Source organism: Pygocentrus nattereri, chromosome 4, assembly GCF_015220715.1.
Source record: "Pygocentrus nattereri isolate fPygNat1 chromosome 4, fPygNat1.pri, whole genome shotgun sequence".
Lineage (NCBI taxonomy): Eukaryota > Metazoa > Chordata > Actinopteri > Characiformes > Serrasalmidae > Pygocentrus > Pygocentrus nattereri.
The window spans coordinates 31330855-31349033 of NC_051214.1; the positions used below are offsets into that span (position 1 = coordinate 31330855).

Below are 18179 nucleotides of genomic sequence, written 5' to 3' on the forward strand. Positions count from 1 at the left end.
GCAGATCTTGAGAAGGCTCGGTCACCAAAGCCTTGGAGGTTAGATGGAGGCCTTTTAAGATTAAGATTCGAATAAACCAAAGCAAAGTTAAAGTAGCAAACTGAATCTTTCTTAAGGAACTATATGAGTATGAACTGCCAGGCGCAGGCTGCAGAAAATAAAACGCTACTATGGCGCCCTCTAGTGATACCACGTTTACCGTAAATATAAAGGTAATTCTCTAAAATATCTTTAAATTGGTTAGTCCATGTGAACAATATTTGAATACGATACATGTTATACATGCATCTTACATATTATATACATATCTAATATATAAACGTATTTTTGTCAGTTGCAAGAAAAGTAACAGCCAATGCTGCGCAGGCAGGGGAAGGGCAGTCCAGCGGCTCCTGCCACGTGTTGCAGGACCCCAAGATGTCCATGCTTGCTGAACGTGAGTAAATAGTCTGCTTTACTTTATTTTAGTGTTTGCTGATATTTGTGTTTTATTACCAGTATAGAACGTGTGTGTGTGTGGTGACATGCTTTAGTCGAATCGGTTTCCTTTTAAAAACCATTCAATCTGTCCGTCTGTTCAGGTTAGCCTGATATGCTAACCTAGCTAGCTAGCGAGAAGTAGAGCTGTCTGTCTTTCTTTCCTGAGCATTTCGTGCTTTTTGTCTATGCGAGTATCTTAGTTTGTACAACGTCTGCTTTACTTTGTTCTACTCGAATTTACTAGTCATGCTTTAGTCCAGAGCTGACGAGCTCATCCCGCATGGCAGCAGTGCTGAGTTTGCACGGCTGGATCGACTCATGAACGCGTAGAGTTTAAAGGGGTAATCCGTCCATGTAGGTTAACAAAAAGTCTGCGTAACTCACTTGTCGAGATGTAAACAAAGACGTTCAGATTGGCTGATGTGAAATGGTTCACTATAAAGTAACTTCCCCAGTCAGATTTCTTTACAGTGGTAGTGATGAGAACCAGGAGTCGTGATTAATACAACGCAAATGTAGCCATTTTGTTTACTATCCGAACCGACCGGTGAACCCGTCTTGAGTTTTTACTGTAACGACAGTGACTGGGTACTGGTTTGCCCTACGGCGCGCCTCATGTACCTCACAGACCACAGTCTTGAACCTTGACGAGATGACCTAAGATTTGTTTTTCTCGAGTTAATTATCTCAAGATAATGAGAAATTATCTACAGATACACTGTATTGCCACACTGTATTCACTCACCCATCCATGCAAATAATTGAACTCAAGTGTTCCATTCACTTCCATGGCCGCAGGTGTATAAAACTGAGAACCTAGGCCTGCAGGCTGCTACTACAAACATTTGTGAAAGAATAGCTCAGGAGCTGAGTGAATTCCGGTGAGGTACCGTGACAGGATGCCACCTGTGCAACAAGTCCAGTCTTGGAATTTCCTTGCTACTAAATGTTCCACAGTCAACTGTCAGTGGTATACTTTCAGTGGGCTTTACCCATTCCGCCTCTGCCCTGCCATTCAGGTAGCATTCCACTCACCATCTCCTCAAGTCCCACTGTTCGTGTTTTCTAGTGCTGAAAGTTGTAGATCATGATTGGACCTATTTTAATGGAAACTGACTGCAATATACCACTTTATTTTGAGCTTGGTCTCAAATATAAAACATTTGTTTCAGGAATTTATCTGGAGAAAACTCATATCGCATGCAAGAACTTTTAAAATAATTTTTTTTAAAATGTCATTTTTTCCCCCCATGTTCTTTCAGAGGGCTTTATAACTTTCTGTGAGGTAGATTTCAGAGGCATTAAACTCTTTCAAATGTATGGTTTCTGTCGTGACCTCTGAACAGTTTTGATTCTGTAGGTTTTGTACAATGGACTATTTTGTATCAAACTGCTCTTATTTTTTTTTTACATCTTGCTTACATCTTAAGGATTTAATTTTGGAGAGATTATGAAAAAATCTTGGAATTCCCATTTAAATTAAGGATGTCAAAATTGGAACAAGTGGGTTTGAGCTTTAGGGAGGGGTGAATGTGCATTGCTGTAAAGGAAAGGGGCACGCAGGACTTTTAACACCAGACAAACGAGAGCATCATTACAAAGTGTGAGGCACCGTAGTTGTTATATCTCAGTTGTTTTATCTCAATTGTCTTGTTTTTGTACTTGGAAACCAAAGTCAGCATCGAAAATGAAATTCGATTAGTTGTTCTCCTCTAGTTTGAGCAGTGACAAACTGTGCTGTACACTGACCTGAGTACTGGGACTGACATTTCCTCCTGTCTGATAACTTGACATGATTTAGGTTGCAGTTGCATCTGATCTAAACAAACTTGGAAGTTTCAGAAGTTTCTTGCTGTAGTCAGCTGTTTATAGGTACATATCTTGCCCAGTTACGCAATGGTTATTAAACTGAGACTGCTAGCTACTCATCTCTGTTTTTATCAGCTCGCCGTAAGCAGAAGTGGTCTGTGGACCCGAGGAACAGCGCATGGAGCAAAGATGAGTCCAAGTTTGGCCAGAAGATGCTGGAGCGAATGGGCTGGTCTAAAGGAAAGGTAATATATATTTGCTTATAACATCACCTTAATCTACACAGTAACTGCTGTTTCTTTTAACACACTACATTATGCATTATATACGCATAAACTTGTAGACACCTGCTTATCCAGCATTTCTCCTGAAAGCAAGGACCCTTTACAGCAGTAACAGCCTCTGCTCCTCTGGGAAGGTTTAAACTAGATTTTGGAACATTTGCTATGAGGACTGATTGCATTTAGGCACAAGAGCATCAGTGAGGCCAGGTTTTGATAGCAGTATAGCACTATAGCAGTTTTCCCATGAGTTGTCTGGGAAGAAATTTGAAGCTGGTTTCTCAGTATTATTGAACCAAATTGTTTGCCCATTATTGCCTGCAGGTTGTAACTGTTCAGTTACAGAATATATAAATTATAAATTGGTTAAAGAGACTCCGCAGCAGCTAACAATGCTTGACTGACAGTTCTTTATTTAGTGGTATTTTATAGACAAGGAATTCATAAATAATGACAGGATTTTTCACAAAGTGAAATGAAGTACAGTGAAATACATATGTTGAGATCAAGTTTACTAATAATTCTGTGAGTTTTATTATTTAAAAATGGTTTTTAAAATCACTTTCATCTAACGTAGGGGTGGGAAACTTTTCCTGGAGGGCTGGTGACCAGCACAGTTTGGTGATTATGCCCTTCAGTAGAACAAATCGCTATTCCAAATCTTTTATTCCTTCTGCTATCAAGCTATTAAATGCAGATAATAGTCTTTTAAAATGATTGTTATATTGTTTTTGTGTGTATATATGTATAGTTGTGTGTGTGGACGAGAAGGCTGCAAATGAATTGCCCTTTTGGGACTAATAAAGTACTGTGAACTGAACTGATGTACATGCTCTTAACACACCTGGCAAATAACTACTGAGTTGAAACAGGTTTGCTTAAGTAGAAAAATCTAATATAATTGCCTTTTTTATATTTATTTTATTTGTTTGTATGCTGGAAAACAGTATTTTTCATATGATTGGTTGTTCAGCCAATACATCACCAAGGGGTAGCTAAGTGGTTGCTGTGGCCTTCTTGGTTGGTATGTTGATTGCAGATTATAAAAATAGTTATACTATAAAACAATTTAATAGCTGATGAATAAAGTTTTCAAAAGCTATTCTAAACCTTCACTGAAAGCATGGCCCTGATTGGTTTGAGCTGTCTCCAGTCTAAAATTAATCTGCCCCTTAGAAAATTAGGCATGCTGCATACGTTGCTGTGGCAGTGTATCCTGGTAAAAAGTAATCCACTGTTGCATGACACAAAATCTGGCCTTCGATTGAACCATGCTTAAGGTTATGTGGCAAAGCAAGAAATTTTGCTGTGTGAAACCTTGACCGGTCAAATTCACTGTTGGTCTACAGAGTTTATTGCTTACCCTGCTCCAACATGGCCACTTTTTCACAAGAACTTCATAGCTAATGAATTGACTCACTTGCTTTGCATAACTGAAAGTTAAGATAAATGCTAATTTATTTGTTTAATCAGAAAACAAGCTCTTGCTCAATCTGCTCAGATGAAGACCATTAACTGTGTAAGGCAGTGATGTAATATGGATAATATTGTTGTGTTCTTTGTTGATCTTATAGGGTCTTGGCAAAAATGAACAGGGTGAGACAGAACACGTCAAAGTTAAAGTGAAGAACAACAGTTTGGGTGTAGGTGCCACAGTCTACAATGAGGTGAGATTCTGTGAATCTTCTGTAAATCCTGATTCTTGTATTTTTTTTCTAAGCATTTTAATCACATCAATAATTTAATTTTAAGGCTGATTACTATTTAGGCTGATTAATATTAAAGCTGATTGTGGTTTCTAGGATAACTGGATTGCCCATCAGGATGATTTTAATCTGCTTCTTGCTGAACTCAACAACTGCCATGGCCAGAACAACGCTGAAGGTAGCTCATTTATGGCATTTTGGCTAACTCCTGTTGTCAAGTCATCATGAAGATTATAAAGAAAAATATTAATAAAAGATGCATGATCCATCCATCCATCCATCCATTTCCTAAGCCGCTTCTCCCTCAGGTTCGCGGGGGGTGCTGGAGCCTATCCCAGCAGTCTTCGGGCATGATATTTGATTTAAAACGGTTACATGTTATTTTTTTAAAGGATTATATTTTTGTTTATTTCTCCCACATTCTCAGTCTGCCACTTGGTGGTGCTGTTGTAACGCATGGGACTCGGTGGATGGGGTCATTTACTGTGCATCACGCTGTGAACTGTTTTACGGTCTAGTTATTAAAATTAATAATTCAGTCAAAACAGATTTGCAAACTCCTAATTACCATTCAGTTTAATGTTCAGCCTGCTCTTTTCCTCTTGGTTTAGTTTATTAGGCAGTTCTCAGGACCTTGAGATGAAATCAAGGTTTTTTCTCTTCAGTGCTGCACTATGACACTTGAAGTAATGAATAATGCCAAATACAGTCCCTTGAAAAGGATTCAACCACCTAAAGAGACAGATTTATTTTGATTACAAATGATGCACTGATTGTTCCAGCTGGTATTAGAATTGCAAACCGATATGCTCTTAAAGTTTAAAAGTCAAAAAATTCATTTTGTCCTCAGGCTAAAAAATAATACACTTGAAAATGCAGCTTGCTTAAGTGTTTAAACCCTTCAGACTGGTACTTGATAGAACTTCTTTTGCTGCAAAAACAGCAACTTATTGGGGTTTCTACCAGTTTTTGCACACTTTCAGCAGTAATGTTTACTCGTCTCCCCCCCCCCCCCCCTTCAGGATTTACTTTGGGTTGTTCAGGTTAGTTGACTGCTGCTTGTAGACTCGATTTTCAAAGTGCTGTAAATTCCTGATTGAATTGAGATCCAGACTCTAACTTAACCATTGTAAAACATTTCACTTTTTGGTTGTTCATTGTTGTTGTCATCCACTCTTGTGCTTCTTTAGCTTAGTGCCTGTGATCGTTCACTCAAAAGTGGAGTTCTTCCAAGTTTTAGTTTTTTAGCAGACCAAACCAGGTCGCATTCTAGTGTCTCCCTGTGTTTTGCACAATTAATTTGTTCTTAAGTTGTAACATTGCCCAGTCCTGTCTGTGGAAAAGCATCCCCACAGCATGATGCTGCCACCTTCATGCTTCACTTTTGGGATGTTTACTGAGCAATGGGCTGTTTTTATCACACACAGCATTTAGAATTTTGGCTTAATTCTTGTCTCATCTGACCCTAAAGCCTTATCCCACATTTTAGCTGGGTCACTCTGGTACTTTATGGCAAGCTCCAGACGTTGCCTTCCTTCAGCAGTTGCTTCTTTCTAGCCACCCTCCCATACTGGCCAGTTTTATGCTGAGCTCTTGATATCATTGACTGGTGCACATTTACTCCAGTCCCTTCTTCCTCTCATGGTGAGTTTTGAGGTACAGCCGTGCTTGGGCAGTGCCTGGGTGATATGGTGGAGCTTCCTTTTCACACAGTTGAACCAGCAATGCTCACTGGGATATCCAAACACTTGGATGTTATTTTATAACCTTTCCATATCTTGTGCATGTCTATAACTTGATTTCTGTTTCTATCTATTGTAAGCCTACTGTGTCCTTGTTAGGACAATATCTTCCATCTGTGAAAACGTGGAGCTTCCACAGCACAATGATTGAATAATTATGCAAACAGCATTTTTCAGAAGTACTTTCAAAATGAAAATTACAGCACAAAATGTCATGGTGTCCGTTGTAATCCAGATAATGCTGATGGCTTAAGAGTTGCATACATGTGCTAGTCATTATGTATTTACTTATTGTGACAGCACAGTTCAATTTTGCATAATACAGTGTCATATTCTGTGTTTAGAAGCTGCCAAGGAACAGACACAAGGATTCAATCTGGAGGAGAAATCCAAGACCTCCAGAAAAAGGGTCCATTATATGAAATTTACCAAAGGTATGACAATCATACTGTCTGTATTATCAGTGCACTTGGCCTATATTAATGAGCATTGTTTTGCTGGGCCCAAAGATTGAGGGTTTTTTTTTTTTTTTTTTTTTAACCCTTTTACCTGCAGGTTTGCTTTTCAAGTCCTAACAAAACATCCTACTCAGTCTTTTTCCTTCAGTAAGTACTAGGCCTTGGTGATATCTTAAAATAATTAGCCCAGTATTTTCTAGTTAAAAATCGCTATCGCCATCATGCTGCTTGTCCATTATCATTGATTATGTGATTTCATCAGCCTATCACCCAGGCTTTCTGATTGCTATGAATTATTTGGTAACTACTGTGAAAATATGTAGCTGTGAGAGTGAGGACTTATAAGCCTATTCCTCATATAAACTGAAATATAAGATGTTAGGACATGTTTTTAGTGAATAATAAAATTGCTGGCTTTGTGAAATGGGTGTATCTTGTAGTAGGGGAGTTCTCATAATTCCATCTGTATGTAGACACTAGAAGTGTATGAGGTGCGAAGTTTATAAGACAACAAGAGCAAGTAACCTGAACAGAATGGAGGCTGTAATAAAGGTAAAGGATGGGCATACTGAATACAAAAAAAAGTTTAGTTGTTGGCTTCTGTGTAATTTTGTTCAGTGTTAACATTGTCAGAACTAAACCTTAAATCTCCACTACTGTTGTTTTTTTACTGTTGCATTTTAATTATGCAATATATGTAAATGTTAGACTTTGAAAATGCCAGCTGCTCTTTGTCTTGATATTTCAAGATGAATGGAAATCCTCTAACATAATGCTTTAATAAATCTTATGTTCAAAAGAATGATTTTACTTCTCCTGTACAGTACTGTGCAGCACTCACCTCTGACTAAACCTTTTTGGTTAATGACCTGCCCCTTCTCCCTCCTTCTGTGCGTGTGAGAGCTTGAACCTGGAGTTCTTTGGCAGCAGTAGGAGCAGCTCATGGGTCAGTGCTGCAGTAGGTCAACTTGCCAGCACTGTGCGGTCAGCTTAACCAGAGAACAACCTCTGGAATAGAGAGTGGCTTACAACCCACCTGGACAATTAGCTTGGAACGTGCCAGGAGCTTCTAACCTTCACCAGTTGCATAATGATAAACACACTTGTGGTGTTCCATTAATTTGAATGTTTAAAATTGCTGCGCTTGGTGATGCATAAGTGTGTCTGTCTTCATGACAGACATGATTTTCACTGGTCATATTTTTAGTGACTTTTTTTTTTTTTTTTTTTTTTAAATCCCAGGAATGTGGGGAAAAGTGCTCTCATCTCTTATCACCTGACAAGTTACTGTTGCACAAGGCTTAAAAGCATGACTTCCTGTTTCCTGTGAGGAGTGCTGGCCGATACATTTGCAGCTCAAAATGGCCTCAATCAGTGCCTGATGAGTCTTGCAGATAATGCAGAGCATGGGTGCATGCTGCTGTTGTTGTCTGTGTGATTTCAGGTCCTTTATTTAGCTGAGAGACGGAATGTTGTTGTCCCTGCAGACAGGGTGAACGTGGATGTCCCCAGAAATAGATAACTCATACACACGAGTGCATGTCCTCGGACAAACCTGTATCCTTGACCTTAGTCTTGGACGAGCTCACTGACCTTGGTGCACTCTTAACTCGTAGTGATCGCAGTCTTTCATATTTGTAGGACAAAAAAAAAACATATGCGGAAGTTCATGCACAAAACACTTTGTTGTTGTTTGTTTTTTTTTCTTTCTCCTGCTTTACTAATTCTTAGTTATGACGAGATGAGAAAAGGAAAGAGATTTTAAGGGGTCTAATGTCCTGAAAGAGCTACTACTCAAGTTTCATGTTGCCTTTGTTGCCCCATCTCTGGTGACATGATGTCAGTCTGTTTGACCTGCTTCTGGGATTAAAACTAGCAAGTAGAACCAGAACTTCAGCTTTTTGTCTCTTGGTTACCAGTGGAAATACACAGATGCTAATATAGTTACTTAGCAATCAGTGTCTAACAAAAGCTGTACTAACCGACTAATAGCTGTGTGTAATGTAAGTCTGACTCACTAACTCAAGGTTGCATGTTTCTTGAAATATGAAGAGAGCAGCATTAGTTACCAGGTCTATGTGTCATCACATAAGGTTCCTCGTTGAGATTGACCCTTGTGAAGGCATTAGGGTCTTATCCAAGGCTCTTGGTATTGTTCTGTGACCTGCAGAATTCCTGGACTTGTAATTGTGCCAGGTGTGCCTCGTTTCACCCACAGCCAGGAGAAGGATTTAGAGATAAACCAGTTACATATTCAAGTAGTTGAAGGCAGCCTGTGTTCAGCAGGTGCTTATGCAAGGCTATATCTGCTGAGGCTTAGAGGGGCTCTGCAATGCATAGACATGTAACCTATTTCAAGTTGACACAAAAAGCGGGGGACCAGTAAGCTCTTGCCGGCTATCCTGATTCATAACCAGAGTATCATGCCGATACTCTGAGATATGCCTCTCAAGGCCAGTAAAGACTGAAACATCACAGTGTAGCAAAATCTAGCTATAGTACTATTCAAAAGGAATTAGTTTTACATGGGAAGGTGGCCTAATGCAATTTTTACTGCCGTTTCTCAATGATTTTGGTACTGTTACAGTCCACCACATCAATAATTTTTAGTTGCCTTTAAAAAAAAAAAGGTTTGAATTTTAAAGATGACCTCTATAAAGTGAAGGATATACATGACCCTAGCTTGATTGTTGGGATAAAGGAAATAATGGCTAAATTAAATGTTTTGACATGTATTGTACTCTTTTCTGGGATAAAGGCAAATCAAATAGCCACTCCCATCTCTCACTTAGACAAGGATTCTTATCCAATTCTAGCTGTTCTCAAACGTTAGGTGTCCTGTTTATAAAATAACATTTATTCCCCCACCTCCCTGTGGAGAAGTAATCCTCTTCAAAATAGTACTTATGTGTCATGAATGAAAAGCAGGTAATCATTGCAGAAAGCCTGCTACCTGCAGCACTGTCTCTCTTGCCCTGTTCCAACTGGCTTTCACCCATGCAGTTCGCGTCACAGATTGATGGCCTTCAGTGTTGGGGATAGGCACTCATGTCTCCGCTGCCCACCCTAGGCACTAGCAATGTAAACCAGTAACCCAGTTTTAATTGGATGCCCATTTATCAACAGATCCAGAAGTTCTTGATGTGCATTGAACTGCAGTACTTCATCATTTATGTGGCTGAGTAGGTCAATCCATTACGCACTAGATGCATAAACCAGTTTTGGACTCTTTGCCAAATAATTGCCCTTTATTTTTTGAAGAGCTTAGTAGGTCGTTATCATATCTGAGGAATGATACATTACAGCTCGCTACATTGTTGTTGGCTGCTCGTACAGTTCCTTCAGTTAAAGGAACACCTACACTCGAACGTGATCGTTTTCTGTCAGTAGAGAAAGTACCACAAATGCTTAAGGGAAAGATTTGTGTTTCAGAAAGATTTTTTTCCTTTTCTTTGAAATGAGAGAGTGAAAGCTTTGATCCTGTCCGGGTGTCTTCTAAGGCAGTCAATTAGTTTGTTGGTTGTCAGATTAGCAAGTTGATCCAAAAAAGCCTCTGTGATTGCTAATCTGGTTTGGCCGGAGTTCCATGGCACTCATCGCCATCTCAACGGTGACCTTGACAACTGCTCCCAACAGGATTTCCATAGCACCTCAACTGCACCAGCATACCAACATATCCTGCCAACAACCCACAGCCACTTTGGAAAAAATCTGAAAAACCAGACTTAAAGCCACTTGGTGGCCCTGATACATACCCCACAAAGCCTGCACAAGCTGATGGATGCCTGAAAGAAATGCGAAAAAGATGTTTTTGGACAACATTTGATTTCCACTGGATCAATAGGCAGTCTGTGTGAGCTAGCCTTTTGTTTAGCCTCCTTACAGGATAACTTGTTACGGGGAGGCAAGGTCTCCCCCTTTGAAAGGCAGAGAGAAAAAGAGCTTAGAGCAATAAATAACCCGCCGTTATCAGGGGCTGCTTGGAGGAAGAGGATGCAGCTGGACGAACAGGCCTGTAGGCCGAGACGGGCGCCCGGGCTCTCCTGGAGCCTTTGAGCTGCTGGAAAGCGGGAGGCGCGAGGCGGGGCCGTCCCTGCATCGTTTGTTTTTCTTCGTCCGTTTTATCCCCTGTGACCACGCAGCGCGCCCTCTTTTGCCTTTAAAACCTTTCCTCTCGGCAGGAGTTCAAAACTGTCCTGCGACCCTTATTTAAATCACTAATTTACAGACTAGAACCCCCTTAGAAAAATATTCATTTGTCAACAGGTTGAGGCCGGAGACATTTTCTTTTCATGTTACAGAAAGTGCCATAAACAATGACTCTTTTAACTACAAGAGGTTGTTGTTCAGCAAGACCTACCAGCGTTACCTTCCATGCCCACCTCAGAATTTGACAGTGTTATTTATTCATGGAAGCCAGTGAATTGAGTTGTATCAAAACATGTAGAAAGCAAATTTTATCTTCCAGAGTTAGACCAGCACAGACAAAGAAGTGAGATGTAAGAAGTCTATAAAAGTTTCTCTCTTTTGAATGTTTTCTTACAGGAAAGGACCTGTCTAATCGCAGTGAGACAGACCTCGCTTGCATCTTTGGGAAAAGATCAAAGCAGGCCAGAAATGAAGATGAGGTAAAGTGTTCTTTGTAACTCGTCTACTGTTTTCACAAGTGATTGATTTGACTTGGCTTTTTTTGCCTTAAAACACCAGTAACCCAACATTTCAGTCCTTTAAAACAGATGTATGGGGAAATTGTTGAGTATGATACAGGCTGTCTAAGAGGCGTTAAAACTTTTGACCATGAATGATTGCTCTGCAGTATTCCTGACAACTGCTCACTCCAGTTTATTCTACCTGTAAACACCACTGACCATCTCTGGGTCACGTGAGCTGCCCGCGGCAGGATGTGAGCTGGTGATTAGCCATGTCATGGCGTGCGGTTGGAATGGCCTACGCGGGGAAAGCGCAGAAATCCCATTAACGGATTAACACCCCCACTCTCCGCCACCCTCCCCCCACTCGCCCCCACTGTGGTCACATCATGTACCGTTCTTTAGTCAGCGTGCTATCCGTTACTTTCCCCGGACGTTTGTTGCCTGCTGTCCTTCAGGGCATGGGAAATGATGAAATGAGAAAAAGGAATTTCTGATGACACTTAAATCCCTGGAAAGTTAGTTTAAAGTTTGGGAGGCTTACACTGCCAAGTTGTTTTTGGCTTATGTGGCTCTTTGGCTCAGTAGAGTTAACTTGGTCTGGTGGTTATAATGTGTCACAACCTATAGAGGTCCTTATTTGTTACAGGTTCTGTTCAACTTGACTTTGTGCCTCGTACTTGTGGCTTGTGAAGAAGCATGCTGATGTATTTGCCCTTAGATGATTTAGCATTAACTCTTTTTATTGCTCAGGCTTTGTTTTGGGTAAATTCTTTGATTATAAGAACATGGTTTGTTGTTTTTTCCTTTTGTGGTTTTATTTCTTAATTAAAGTAATTCCTTCATGTATGGGGTACTTGGCAGCGAACATATAGCACAGGCAAATGCCAGGTTGTGAAAAATTAAGGCTATTGATATCTCTGCTTGGGTGTTGGTTACAGGTGCTTTTCGACATCTTCTGTTTTGATTTCAGCTGTTCAGTTGCTAAGTGCCGGTGTTTACTCAAGGAAGACAGGCACATAAATCTTAGCATGTCTGTTGTGTGTGTTTAATTATTTGGATAAATCTGGTAAGTTGGATCCGTTGATTCTTGCAGTCAGATATTTGCACATTGAATGCTGAAAGGAGGGCTTTCATTATAAGAAAGATGCCTATGGACTGTTAACTAAAGGGTATCTAATTTGTTAGGTACATAGAGAAATTATCATGTTAATAAAGTTGAAGGGAAAAAAGGTTTGTTCTAAAATCTAAGATGTATATTGGAGCTTTTTAACCATCAACCAGCTGGAAAAAATTTGTTTCAAATTCTTAGTTTGTGCTAAACACCCTCCTTACTGAGCAAAACTCCACACAATAGCCATCGTTCCTTCTCTGCCCAAAATTGGAAATGTTAGCAGCATGTAATTTTTTTTTTGTTCCCAGTAATCGTTTTGTTCCGGTTTGTTATTGTGCTGTTCAGGAGGGACTTCATTGACCAGATCGAAAACCAATCTGAGCAGAATCACAATGGTATCCCAAGAGGCTATGCGGCGAGGGCTGGTGGCAAGCCCAGGAAAAGAGCAGGCTGTAAGGCCTGCAGAGGAAGTGTGGATGAGGAGGAGGTTGTATTATGCTGTGTACTTGCAAGGCATCAAGGCCAAATGAGGTGTTACTTTTTTATTTATTTTTTACTGTGGCTAGTGTGGGAGCTGTATCATTGAGTAAGCAGTGTGCACCCTGAGGCTGATATCTTATAAGAAATAGTTTCGGGAAATGTTAGCGGAATAATTCTCGAAGCGGTGAGTCACATCTTCAGCTTTCGTCTGAAGGGATGTGTTGAGCGTTGTGGTAACGCACTAAAGCAATTAGCATATTGAGTCATTATTCTGCTTTTTGGTGTAGAATAGGTAGCAAATAAGGAAAATGGGACTGTGAAGGCTGATTAAGGTATGGCTGTGCGACTGCTTGCTCCAGGTTTTGGCAGCATTCTTTTCCACCTCTTGCACCAGGGGTTTTCCTCTCTCTTCGCTCAGCTTCCTGCCAGCCCCTTATCTCTTGTCACAATGCTCCCTGACACACACACACACCACACGCACGCACATGCACAGACTCACAAAAGGCTGTCCCAACTCACCCCTCGTCTGCCGGACACCCTGTTACTTTATTTAAGAAAGCCTGTGCAGAGAGGAGATGTGTGAACCACAAGGAAATCATGTTTTAGGTTAGGGCCTGGTCAATATATTGCCTGGCCAATAGTAATTGGCAAAATTGATTTCTTGAAGTTTTAACCAGTATCTGCAAAATTCCGGCTGATAATTATTGACGACCTAGTATGATCATGATTCTCTGATGTGAATAGAGCTATCAGAAAAATTAATAGCATGAACTGACCTTTCAGATAATGCTGCTCCTGTATAAACTCAAAGTATCAAATTAGCCATTGCTCCTTCTGCTTTTTCCCCCCTTTTGTATTCTAATATTTTGTACTAATGCTGTTTGCTGTCCGGTGTCGACCAGAGTAGGATGGGTTCCCCTTTTGAGTCTTGGTTACTCAGTTTCTTCCTCTAACTCTTAGGGAGTTTTCCTTGTGACGTTCACCACTGGCGACATTCATGGGGGCTTGGACCTGGATTTTTGTGTAAAGTTGCTTTGTGACAACACCTGTTGTTAAAAGTGCTATATAAATAAACTTGACTTAATTGCTACATGTCTGTGTGAATAACAGTGATGCACGTTGAACTGATTCTTTGGAACTCAAAACACCATCATAAACACCAAAATCGCCAGTCATTTAGACACCGGTCATTTAAAGCTATTGGTACTGATTGATATCAGTATCAGACTGATATCAGTAGAACGCTAGATTGGATATCTGAGGGGGAGAATAATAAATCTAATCCCATCCTGCAATAGATCTGTGAAAATATCACGCCTTCAGCTGTGTATTTTTTCCTTGTGGGGTAATGGTGTTTGAGTGGTTTAGCATGATGTCCTGCTTTACTTAAAATTTAAGTGTTTCAGTTTAGAACAGCTTGTTTTAAGGTTTAGTTGTTTTTGGAGGAAAAATATTGAATCTGTATTAATATCAGCTGATATTCAATTTTGGTAAAACAGTGTTCACATGCCATCTCTGTTCAAAATGCATCCAAACCTAATGCACGAGGATAACTTATTATAACACTAAAAAAAGCTTCACTGACCATTTCATTGACGGTGACAAATAAGAAGCGTTAAACAGAAACCAAAACTGCAAAAAATTGAGAAGGTCTCCCCATTCAGCATTATTTATGTATATGAATTGTCCATTCACATTTGGCAACTGATAACAGCCAGAGAAGCACTGTATACCGTTTAAGTGTAGCCTATAAATGTAAAATATAAAATGACATCAAGTAATGCTATCAGTTATGTGTTTTTATCATCTTTGTGACCACTTAATATTCACAAAATTGTCATGTCTTAGACCCTAGTTTGGGTAGCACTGTTTAGTTTGCTTTTGTTTCCTCACAAAGTTGATTTTAATGATACTTAATCTTGCCTTTTCCCAAACTGTGTAAACAATTAAGCTTTGCATGACGCAATTTTGCAAACATGGAATCTCTTAATCATAGTTCCTTGAGTGAGGCTCAGGCAGAAATGCAGTCTTTGTGGTGGGCTTGGAAGGCCTGGCTTGGCATTAGAGGCGTCAGTGTACGCTGGCTGCAGTAACCATGTGACTGCAAAAATGTAGAAGCTGTCCATCTGCAGGCCGAACTGCGATCCATCACTGTCATACTCAGCACACCGCAATACAAAGATGACGGAGAGACGGACTCCTCTGGAAGGAGCCAAACGGGGTGCTTGGTGGCAGAACATTTTCTGTTTTACAGGCAGAGAGAGGGAGAGAGAGCGCCTGTTTCTTTTTTTTTTTTTTTTTCTTCTTCTAGGGGATAAAAGGGAAACTCATTATTTTTATCTGATATTTTGTAAAAATATCAGATACACAGTGTAGTGTGCAGTGAAATCCTCATACGACGGTCTGATTATTTGAAAAATACAATGTAGGAATATTTTGAAATGCAGAGGCAGGGATGAGGTTGTCAAAGTTAAAGAAGGACTGTAGGCTTTTTTTTTTTCTTTTCAAGGTGAAAGCCCAGTAATTAATTAGGAGGCAAAGACAATTAGTAGCATTATTGTATGTTATTGTATTGCATTGAATGGCACAGAGTTCTGCGTTCAACTCTGTTTCTTTTTCTCTTGGTGTCTGCAGTGACATATTTGTTTCTAGCAGTATCTGAGCCCAGGACTGTCTTTTTCTCTAAGCTATTGGTAACTAGCAAAGATACTTTCTCTAAATTGACAAAGCACTTCTTGTAAGTCGCTCTGGATAAGAGCGCCTGCTAAATGCTGTAAATGTAGTAGCACTAACTTAAACGCATGCTGAGGAGAACCCAGGCATGAGCTGACCATGCTGTCTTTCCTCCTACTCACATTCTTATTAACATGCTCACATTAAATCACTTATGTTTTCTAGTAGCGAGGTACATAACATGCACTTTTTTGCTAGTGCAAGTAAAACTGTCATTTTCTGTCCCATTAAAGCATAAAATCATTGATGGCCTGTATATTTTCTGTTTTCATGCAGTGAAACAAAGTGATGCAACTGACATGGAAAATTATTGGTCAAAACTAAATTCAGGTTCACTTGCCTGAGAACCAAACCAAAAACTGAGAAAGCTGACAAATATACTAAGGTTATTATAGCATGATATTTATTTCCAGTGACGTTTTAAGAACAGAGAGCAGTTGGTCATCCAAGGCAGTGAATTATGCTATTTTTGTTATGGTTTGTTTGCTTGCTTGTTTATTTATTCATTTATTTATTTATTCTTAATTTATATTTTGCAATTTTGTCTTTTTTCATTTTGGCTGACACCCAAAAAAGTGTGTTTGACAGATTTTGGCTGAAATATTTCTGTGGTCAAAATGTAGGTGCATCCATAATAGGGAATACATGAACAGTGAATTCAGGAGTTGCGTACCTGTACGTTGAATGTGCACATCCCTAGTGGATAACACCACAGCCACACGTGATTCATTTCCTAGTCCACTGTATACTAACAAGAGTGTTTGGGTTAGGCTTCCAGTGTTGCATCCACCTGCTTGTGTGAATAGCTCTAGATAATGGCTGTGTCCGCTAATTAATGTCTCATCTTACATAAAATAATGTTAAAGGTCGCAGTAATGGGCTCGTTCGGTTAGCTGTGTCATTGTTATTTCGAATTGATCAGTGATCCCACTCCCTTCACTTCATATGTGGATTATACATAGTAAAGGGAATGTTTCTGTTTAACACTGTTATATATCCTATATTGAGACATTTAATGCCTGCATAGTTTTCTGCTTGGTAAAATGATTATTCAGATGGAGAATGTGTTATATGGTTTATGTAAAACCCTTTTGAAAAGGGTTCTGTATAGCACCAAAAAGTGTCCTTATATTGTTCTACAGTTCATGTCTGTGTTTTAAATGAAATAAGTTGATATGGTAAGTTTGTGGAAATATGTTAGTATTTGAATTTTATTTATTTCGTTTTTTCTCTTCTATTTAGTTTTTTCAGCTGAGGATGTGTAGGGGAATCATAGAACTTTTACAGGATGAAGTGTGGCTGTCTCTTATTCATGATATCTATATTTCATGCTATATTTGATTTTATTCTCTCCCTCTCTCGCTCTCGCTCTCTCTCGCTCTCTCTCTCCCCCACCAAGCCCTTAGGGGGTTTAGTTAGGCTGCAGGGTGGGGTATATGAGTGTAGGTGTGGGTTTGATTTATCTCTCGTGCCCCCTCTGCAGCCCCCTCCGCTCTAGCAGGCCTGAAAGAAAGAGCCGAGTTTGCTTGAACGTAGCTCAGTTATCCAAGCCCCAGCATTAGCTGAAATAAACCCTCCTGCCGCTGGTGAAAAATGTCCTGTGATTGGCTAATTAATCAGTCAAAAGGAGAGCGTCGCGGCCTGTGACTTGAGGGACCCTAGCGGGCGACCACTGAGGGCCTGCTGATAAATGGACTCCCGCCTGCTTCATACATCAACCAAACTTAGTCATTTTTTACCACTGCTGCGCACGTCAAAGGTGGATCACCAAGGCCTACACTTTTGGATTTTTTTTTGCCTGCAATTTTATCTGTTTGTGGAATTTCTTTGTCACTTCATCCATGCATTTGAAATAGATTTTCTGCTTTATTAAGTAAGCAATGGTGAAATACTGTTTATTTTTGGCAAAACTGGACAAGCATCAGATTTAATTGCTCTGGTGTTCACTGGGTGTTGAAGCCTCTATGAAGTCCCACAATACATAAATTAAAATATACGTAAAAAAATATTCTGTAAAGGATTGTAAATTTAAACAGTTGACGCTGTGGTTGTTGAGACATACCATTAACTATAATTACATATACAGTTATTTGGGATGATATGAGTGTTAAGCTTTGTGCATTCTGTTTATTTTTCTTATTTATTATTATTATTTTTTTAAAATATTTTTTTATCATGACCTGTTGCTGAGTTTCAGATAACTGTTATGGTCATGTTGTATGGTCCTATTAGTGTTAAAGAAGTTATTTCTCTGTTGAATAGAGTGGTTTGTCATACAGTTCAGAGATTGATGAAATACTTTGCCTGATAATTGTTATTAATTTTAATAAGATTAATATTAGTAACTTCTAGTGAATAGTTTAATTGTTCTAGAAACTAGTTTAAACACTTGAAACTGCTGCTGATGGAGGAATCTCAGCTTTGAAACAGTGATTAGATAATTCAGGTTTAGAGATCTAGTTGGTTGAAAATCAAGTTTGGCTGAAATACAGATCCGTTTCTTTATTAACGTGATCGTCAGTAAGACGTATTTGATCTAAGATTTGCTCCTCTTGCTAGTTCCTAGGTATTTTCACGTCTCAGTTGAATTTGCTCTCAGGGGTTGTTGTAACCCTTGGCGCCCTCTCTCACTCCCACACCAGTGCTGACACAAAGCCGCAGGATCAGCGGGTGGCACCTGTAGCCACTCAGGATCTACCCACGCCCGTCTTCATGAAGAATCGCTCG

At 39.7% G+C, this 18179-nt stretch overlaps 1 protein-coding gene across 1 annotated transcript in view; it reads left to right on the top strand.

The window, feature by feature from the left end:
* Window positions 1-371: 371 nt before the first annotated feature.
* The window catches only part of pinx1 (PIN2 (TERF1) interacting telomerase inhibitor 1), a 28027-nt gene continuing 10219 nt past the window's right edge, over window positions 372-18179 (top strand). The window contains exons 1-6 of the mRNA XM_017710514.2: window positions 372-436; window positions 2425-2534; window positions 4145-4237; window positions 4373-4454; window positions 6363-6452; window positions 11022-11104. Of these exons, the coding sequence (XP_017566003.1) occupies window positions 418-436; window positions 2425-2534; window positions 4145-4237; window positions 4373-4454; window positions 6363-6452; window positions 11022-11104 (477 nt within the window). The 5' untranslated portion in view covers window positions 372-417. The remainder of the gene's footprint in view (window positions 437-2424; window positions 2535-4144; window positions 4238-4372; window positions 4455-6362; window positions 6453-11021; window positions 11105-18179) is intronic.